At 42.2% G+C, this 9118-nt stretch overlaps 1 protein-coding gene across 1 annotated transcript in view; it reads left to right on the top strand.

Moving 5' to 3' along the window:
- Positions 1-8578: 8578 nt before the first annotated feature.
- Positions 8579-9118, top strand: part of grm3 (glutamate receptor, metabotropic 3) — a 19993-nt gene continuing 19453 nt past the window's right edge. Inside the window, exon 1 of the mRNA XM_008287449.1 lies at positions 8579-8890. Within this exon, the coding sequence (XP_008285671.1) occupies positions 8579-8890 (312 nt within the window). The remainder of the gene's footprint in view (positions 8891-9118) is intronic.

Here is a 9118-nt window from a genome sequence, read left to right as displayed (position 1 = left end):
AAGGTCCAGGAAATCAATTCCTATGTGTCTGCCGCGATAGGGCCTTTAACCTTTGGACCTGATGCGGGTCGTGGAATAGACTGACTAATCAATACAGGAAAGGCTGAGCTCAGAGGGCCTCGTTATTGATTTTGATTGGTAAATTGTGATTAAGGGGGGTTTAACCAAAGTTAGCTGTCATCACACACCCACGCGCTGTAATGAAACATTCAGCGGCGGTAAGCGCACCAGAGTAAAATTTGATCCTGTCTTTTTTATTTTACCTCCGTGTGAACTGAATGGACAGATTAGGGGTTTTTTTGGTGTGCTTACATTGAAAGGACAGAGGGTTGTGCATCATGTCTTGCTGCCTGTTTGGTTGTTGTATTTTTGTGAGATCTTTCTGTCCTATTTATGGATCATCAGTCTTTCCTGCCTAAAACGCGCTTCGTAAATAATTAATGGTCACAGCCCATTGCACCCGTTAAGACTGTCAGAAGTCTGGGACACCATGTCTGCACACATATACTTTACAAACACACACACATCTTCAGTGAGGGTTAAAATAAAAGTAGCACACTTTTTTTTTTCAATTTGACAAGGACTATGCACACCCTGTCTTTTAAAATTCATGTCCCTTGAACTCCCTCAGCACTAATGAGTGGGACTGTAGTTATTTGGCTTTAATCGCTAAAATGAAGAGGGAGAGATGGAAGGAGAACGAAGCACAGAAAGCTGTTGATGAATTAACTGATAATCCTCTGACGGTGGACGGGTCAAATGAGGTGTTGTTGTTCGGCGGTAACAAAGCTCCCGTTACCCAACTGCTCATTTTTTGTTCTTTGGAAAGAAAAAAAAGAAAGAAGGGAACTTACGCAAATATGCACATACAGTGTCTTCTCAGACTGTGAGATTCACGTCATTGGTGCAGCTGTGAGTTCTGGGAGTTTTGTTATAGACAGATAAACAAGCGCGCACACACAGTGGAAACAAAACACACACACACACACACACACACACACAGAGGGATGGGTTGTGGGCTATCTCTCCTCTCAGTGTACCGCGGTCCATCGACCCTGCATGGCTGCTCTCAGCTGGATACGTGTCATCCACAGCAGCCCTGCCTGTTAGGGGGAGAGCGAGGGCTGTGGAGGGTGTAAGGGAGGTAGAAATAAATGGGGAGAGTGGGAGCACCAGCGGGGAGAGGGTGAAAGAAGAGGGGGGAGGAGGAGGAAAGGATGGAAGGAACATGGTTTGGAGGAGATGGAGGATGAGAGGAGTGTGTTGGTGCTGGTGCTGCTGGTGGTGTTTATGCAGCTTTCTCGCTGCTGAGCAGGGTCAGAGGTGAAATGGGGTTGTCTGTCAGATGCTACTCTGCATCAGAGCTCCCAGGGAGAGGGGTCAGTAGTCAACCTCCTGCTCTGTCCTTTTTATAATAACAGTCAGGTTCTTCTCTGACTGCTTTATTCTCCTCATGTGCGTCCCCCATGTCTCTCTAATAGGTGTCGTTGGTGATGTTGCCATGTGCCAGCTGCCATCTTCTCGTATGCTTCTTTATTCAGGTAAGACAATTAATATTTGTATGATGGTTGTCTGTGTAATATAAAGGTAAATGTGCTGTTTATTTACTGGAATAAACCTGCAGATACAGTAAATAAATGGCAACTTGTGGTCCTACACATGACTCCATGACATCACTGGCCTCCTATAAAACCACAAAATAACCTTTTTACACTCGTATTTTTTTAACAAATCCTCCATCCATCCATCAACTATACACCGCTTAATCCTCACTGGAAGGCAGGGGACACCCTGGACAGGTCACCAGTCTATCACAGGGCTACACTTAGAGACAGACAACCAAGCACACTCACATTCACACCTACGGACGATTTAGAATCACCAATTAACCTCAGCATGTTTTTGGACTCTGGGAGGAAGCCGGAGAACCCGGAGAGAACCCACGCTGCACGGGGAGAACATGCAAACTCCACACAGAAAGATCCAAGGCGTCCTAACTGGGGATCTTCTAGCTGCGAGGCAATGATGCTAACCACCAAGCCACCTTGCAGCCCTTTAACAAATCCTTTTTTTTTTTTTTTTGAATACATTAAACATTATATAACATGTTAAGCAGTAGGCTGGCTGGTGGGTTTTTTTGCCTTTGGACTGTTGTACAAACCTTGATGTTAAGTTAATTGGCTGCTTGCTATATGAATAGTGGCAATAGCTAGATGTCATAGATGTCAGCAGACACTTAGGTCCTGTTAGAATATGGAGCAGATGAAACAGACAATATTTTAAGATGCATTTCATTAAACTGTGTAAAAATGTTCCTCGTGCTAAAGAATGCTGAAGATCAATACAGCAAGTTGACCATTGGTACCATGCAGAGGAGTGACTACAAAGCCAGAAATGTATGTTGAGTCTAAAGTAGGAGCTTTCGCTGTCACGAAGGTGATTTTCTTTGACAAAATCAATATGGTCACTTATGCTGCAGAGAAAACCTGCTCAGGAGAAGGTTATGTTCAGAGTTTAGGCTTTAAATCAGCTGTAAAAAATGTCACCTGTTCACAAGTATATAGATGATAGATTCTTAGCTAGAGCACAACATTAAATATATATTATATATTGGCCAATAATGTTGGTAATGTCACTGAATGAAGCCGTGCAGTTACAGCAGCAGAAGCATGTGTTCAGTTAGTAATGTTGAAAATACATCAATATATTTGTAATGCTTGGTTCTGACTTGGTGCCAAGCCTGTTTTACAGTGCTGCTGATTTTGCAGCTAATAGAACACAGATTGGTATTTATCACAGAGAATATTCAATAAACAACATTAATTTGACTTTAATTTGGCCAAAAACTAAAGTGATTTCCACAAATCTTTCATTATGGGACAGTGTCAGAAGATGCACTTCTTAAACACCATGTTTAAATGTATGAAGGTTAGTGTTTAAGAGCTCTAATGTGCGGTTGTCAAACAAGCAGCTGCACTGAGTGTGAACTACAACCAGCGTTCCTCTCTTGCATAATTTGCAGTAACAGTGTTGCTTTTTGCCACAATTAATTTTTAGATTCCTAATCTAAGAGCGTCACTCTTGACTGAACTAGACGGCACATGATCAGACCATTTTGTGCAGAAGAAGAGTCAAATGATGCATCAGATACCTGCTTTTGTGTCAACGCGCACTGATTCTGATGAGCCTGGATTAACAAATAGGTTGATAACTGCCGTTGTCATACACATTATCTCTGATAGGGGTTTTAGGTTTTGTCAAGCCAGCTAACACAAAAAAGAAATAAGCCTGGCTATGTGAAACTTGCTTCATCGCCCTCCTCTCAGTACAGATGAGCTGTTAACCACTGTGGCAGCAAATTCACTAATTGTCTTTCAGGCTGGCAGCTGTGGCATGTGATGTCTAAGACCAGTGTTACGCTTTTAGCATCTGCAAGTACACAAGGGTCTGCTAGGTCAGCGTTACATAAATTTTGTCATCTGAGCAAGTCCACAAGAGTGCAGACAGTCCATGCAGCAAATGCACTACAAGGTCAGGAGTGTGGATGCGTGGAACACACGAACACCAAGACACTGCGGATGTATGGAATTCTCCATGAGGATCCAGGGGGGGGACCAGAATGTAGTATAATAACAACAACTATGCATCTATTTCTCAGTATACTTTTACAGTGTGGACTCAGACAGTTTGAATATGTGATTAGAGAATTTGTGGATATGATGGATTTGGTAATGGAAAGTTTTCAAACGTGGGTGTTAGATCTTCTCACCTGTTTTCTTGTGATACATATCTTAAGAAAATTTCTATATTCCACAAACTGACATGATGTGAAGCTACCAGATGCCTAAAAGTAAGAAAAAAGGCATTTATCATTGCAGTGAAAGCTGTGACATACATAGGGAAATGTACTATGATAGACGTTTCCTTGTGCGCTGCTAAATTGTTGATTCTGGTGTAATAAAGGCCAGCAGCAGGTGTGAACTGTGTTTTCCAGTTTCCACCTCGATGAAGACGAGGTGTGGACAAAACTAGCCAGTTTTAACTTAAACTAACTAAAGGCTTTTAACGCTCTGCATAACAGTGTTTGAGGAATGTTTTCTTTCTCCCTAGTAATATATTAGAAGTCTAATAAAGAGGTTTCCATCTGCAGAAATACGACGATTCTTAAAATACATGCAATCTATTGAAAAGTCAAGTGGCTGCCTGTGCTTTAGGCTCCTTGGAAATACTTTTGGCAATAAAGAAGGAAACAAAAAGATTTTCTGTTTCACAGTGTGTGCTTTGCTTACACAGTTGCTCTCCAGACAGGAAGCTGGGTTTGGGCACTTTCCAAGAGGTTATAATGAAGCAAACATTCAATTTCGGTGGACACCATGAAAGCGGGGTAAAAAATGCTGGGAGATATTATTTGGCACATTTCTGGGAAATTGACTTCAAGAGCTGCCAATTAAAGTAAAGAATACTGTCAACGTAAGGCGTTCAACGAAGCTGTTATTATAGCTTTAGCTTCATAAATATACAAGCATGTGCTTATGGCTACACAAGTGCACACACTCAAAACAAACACACAGCTACGTCTGCAGCCTTGTTGTGGCGTTATCCTCGAAAGGGAGCTCATTACATAGTTCCCCTTTGTGTTAATTTGAAATTGGCCTCTAATAATGATGTAGGTTTGTTTGAAGAGTTTATTTCCAGGAACTATTTTCGTGGAAATCCTTCAAGGAGGATCTGCCTATTTCTCAGATTCACACACATGCACACATCTAGTATGTGTGACAGCATCAGGAGTAGATATAAATCTTTAATAGGCACCATTAATGTCATTCCTTCCCTCCCAAAAAAAAGGCATTAAGTTAAATGAAATGTCCATGTCAGATTGTCTCCTGTGGGATTTCGACAGGAAATAAAATAAGCTCAACCAGGACAAGAGTGGCCTTAAAGGACCACATCAGGGTACATCATATAAAGTTTATTCATGGTTCAAATACTGTATTCAGCCTCCGGTCCTTCCTACAATATCCATTTGTTATTTATCATATATATCCTGATCCTGCATGTTCCCGGCCACAATAATTCAGATCTCTGCTGGTTGAGGGAGAAGGAAGCAAAGACATAGAAATAGTCTGCTTTTAGGTCAACCCCTCAGAGAAGCAGAGGTGTGCGTTCATGTGTGCGTGGCTGTGTGTATGTGTGAGCGTGTGTGGGTGGGTGTTTGTCTGGGTGTGTGTTTGTCTGTACGTGTGTGTAATATTACAGAGCAGAGTGGTAAAGGTATGGCAGCCGCCTGCAGAAAAATTTGAGCTGCCTGCATCTAAGAGAAGCTTTCATCCTCCTACCTGCCCACCAAAGAGGGGAGACATCTCACACACACATATATACACAGACACACACACACACACACACACAACCCGGCAATCAACAGAAATTTCACTACGAGCTTCCTCCTTGGTCTAAATTGATTTTCCTGGTCACAACGTCAACCTCAAGCTTGTGTCTTATCTCTCCTGAGGACTGGAGAGACTGCAAAGGAGACATGAGAGACAGAATTTAAAAGAAGAAGAGAGCTATTTCTTACTCGGGGCTTATAAGTAACTTTGCATTACCTAAATAGTTTAAGAGATATAAACAGCCAGAGAAAAAGAGAGACAGGCTATGATACGGTATTTATTATACCCTACAGATGATCCATGCATATCGAACAAATTGCATTTTCTTAAAGTCGTGCTGATTGTAAAGGTAAAAATTTCCACTTGGTGTAAACACGCCGCGCCACATCTGCATGTTTTTATCTGGGTCTAAATGACGTCATCGTCGGTTCGCAATGACGATTCTGCCGTGCTCATGTTTAGCAGTTATGATGTTTACCGTGCCCACCATCTTCATTTATCATGTTTTGCATGCTAACATTTGCTAATTAGAGGATCAAAGTTATTACAGTTCTTCCTCAGGGCACAATTAATGTCTCGACCAAATTTCATGGTAATCCTTCCAACAGTTGTTCAAACACTCCCCTCCAAATAACACCAACTTTTTTTTTTGTGGCACAGAAGGAAACAGTCAGAGGATCACCAGTTGTTTTGCACGAGGGACCAAGATTATGTTTAAATCTATCAAACTGATCAAAACACTAAAAGTCCATCACTGACACCTGATAAAAGGTTTTTTTTTATTTGCATTTAAACATGTTGTTTTGGGGCATTTGCTGAAACTGGTTGTGTGTTTGTCTGAACCCCAGAACCCGATGGGAGGTTTGATAGAAATGTTTTCTTTTTAAAAATTGATAAAACGACACCATCTATCAGATCCAGAAACGGTAAAATCGCTAAGGATTATTGGATTATCATCTTTCTGACAGTTGCTGAACTAATCATTTGTGACGTGCCCTTCCATGTGGAAACTTAATCAAATCTAAGCTAAAAAAAAATAAAAATTGGGGATATTTCTTTATTCTGCATGTCTTGTTTGAAATTTTGCCAAAAATAAAGTGTTTGCTCTAAGCTCATTCTGTAAAAAATGAAAAATTCTGCACTTTTCAGCCAGCACAACCATGACATTAATGACTGAGCTGTGAGCAACAGTCACCCGACAAAAATTCAGGGACTCTCGGCTAAATTATGTTCAATTGCTGCCTATGTCTGCACATAGCAGATAGCAGAGGTATGGAGAAAAATGAAAGATGCCGTTCTTTTTTTTCAGTATTGGTACCACCTGTGGGCATTTGAGGGGGAAAAAAAAGGTTATTTATGTTAATTCCAGATTGTTTTAAGTCTTGTAAAATAAGTAATCAAACAAATTCAACTTTTGATTTTTCTTTTTATCATTTATGGCATTACTTTATAGATAACATTTCTGAGTTTTCTCTGCTTCTAGCCATGACTGTTCTGTCTCCACACCAATGCAGGGCTTTATATCACGGTGAAAAATGAGCCAACAGTAAGTAAAAATGTAACAATGCCCAAAAAACTGCTTGGAATTCAGATAAACAAAAGTTAATTACGGGTTGCAATAAGCTGCTTTCGCAAACAAAGATTCACAGAGCAAGATAAAAGTTGAAATACCTCCAACTCTGTCGAAAAAAAACAAAGACAAGCTCTTACTGTGAAAAAGAAAACGAAGCAGACGGCATACAGCAGCAGCATCACTTGGCTGGGACATGGCATGGCGACGTGGTTCTTGGCTTATGATATTCTTCACTGAGATTGATCACAGTGGTGGTAAAATAAAGACAGAGAAGAAGCTTTTTAATACCAATTCTAAATGCAAAGTCCAGTGACCCAATCTAACTATCCAGATAACATAACAGATGCACAGTGCATATTAATACCACCCAACACATTTAAAACACCCTTTCAAGTACACTTCTTTTAGAATCTTCTGTTTTCTTTCCTGTGAGATGCCCACAGCTCTTCTCGCCAGTTCGTAACGCATGATTCCTGCTAAAATCATGCATCTTCGCCGGCCAAAACTCCCTCCACAAGACATTATATAACTGTCCTTACATGCTTAGTAGTGCTTGCCTGTGACAAATACATTGCAAAATCTGTGGGATGCATCTTTTAAAAATGAAGCTCACAGACCTCGTAATGTATCATGTTTTAGCCTGTCTCTGACTAAATTGGAGGTGGAGAATGTGACTGAAGGAAACAGCTTTAATTGAGTCGTAAGCTGCGATAAGTAGCATCAGCTGTTGTTGGCCTCATTGTTGTCAGATAGCTTCTTTCATGGTAAAATGCGTTCAGTCCTCACACTGTAATTATGCACAGGAGAGGGGGGAGCAATAAATCTGATATTACGCACACACACACACACACACATACTTAGGGGTATAAACTCATAGACAAGCGGAGAATTGTTGAAACAGAGATCAGATTAGAGAAGCTTTTCTGATCTGTGGCATGAGAAGGCTGGGCTCATGTATCAACCAGCCATCTAAGCTGGCTTATCCTGATACATCCAGGGGCACACACACATACGCACACACATGCACGCACACACACACACAAAGAAAGAAAGTTTACTGGCTGATGTAAGGAAGGAGGAGGAGGAGGAGGAGGAGGAGGTTGGAGAACAGTGGGGTACAATCTCCAAACAGTTCCATATCCCTTTTAGTCATGGCCTGCCTTTGGCTGTGAAGCAGAAATGACTTTGAGCCCTTGTTAACAGTGTCCCCAAACTCCCCTAAAGGTCTGCTTTGCTGTCTTTATACTTCATAGTAACACTTACAAAAGTATTTCATTGTGTAGCTCCGGACAGCTTTGTGATTCGTCCTGTCGCGTGTGGATTGACTGAGTTATATCTCCATCCTCTCCTCTCTGTCTCCTCTCTTGTGCATGTAGAGCTGATGCCCAGATGGTGTGCCCCTCCATGTGCGGTCCAGTTCAGCTCTCCCTGACCGTTTCATGGGCCACAAACCGACCCAAGCATCCACGGCCACTGCTCGACTCAACCCTGCTGCGCTCTGCACACCTCATTCTTAACCCCTCGCCCCTAACCTCAACCCTCGGCCCCTCGCTTCCCTCACTCTCTGTCAAGCCTCGCCTCGCATTTTGACAATCCTCGACTCTCCCCTGAGCCCAACATGGTGGCCCGCATTCCCGCTTTAGCGTTGGTCATGATGTGTCAAGGCGTCCTGCTCTCAGACCCACCTCAGTCGCGTCGGGAGATCCGCATCGAGGGCGACCTGGTGCTCGGCGGACTGTTCCCAGTGCACGAGAAGGGAGCTGGGATGGAGGAGTGTGGCCGTGTGAACGAGGACAGAGGGATCCAGAGGCTGGAGGCCATGCTGTTCGCCATAGACAGAATCAACATGGACAACACTTTACTGCCAGGTGTCTCCCTCGGGGTCCACATCCTAGACACCTGCTCCAGGGATACATATGCACTGGAGCAGGTGGGTGAGCATTGTCAACTGATAACGTGATGCTTTTGATTATTTAAACATGAATGTTTCTTTTCTCGTACAATTCAATCAAAACTCTGATCACATTATGCCTGTAAGGTGTAAAACAGTTTACTGTACGTTTTCACTGGCTAATGAGGCCTTTTATGGTGTTAGTCAAAAAAGCTGTTACAAACATTATGTGTACAAGATTACAGGTGATTTGCAAAATTGAAAGAA

Source organism: Stegastes partitus, unplaced genomic scaffold, assembly GCF_000690725.1.
Source record: "Stegastes partitus isolate 25-593 unplaced genomic scaffold, Stegastes_partitus-1.0.2 Scaffold501, whole genome shotgun sequence".
Taxonomy (NCBI): domain Eukaryota; kingdom Metazoa; phylum Chordata; class Actinopteri; family Pomacentridae; genus Stegastes; species Stegastes partitus.
The sequence above is the reverse complement of the archived record's forward strand: the minus strand, read 5'-3'. Positions and strand labels throughout refer to the sequence as shown.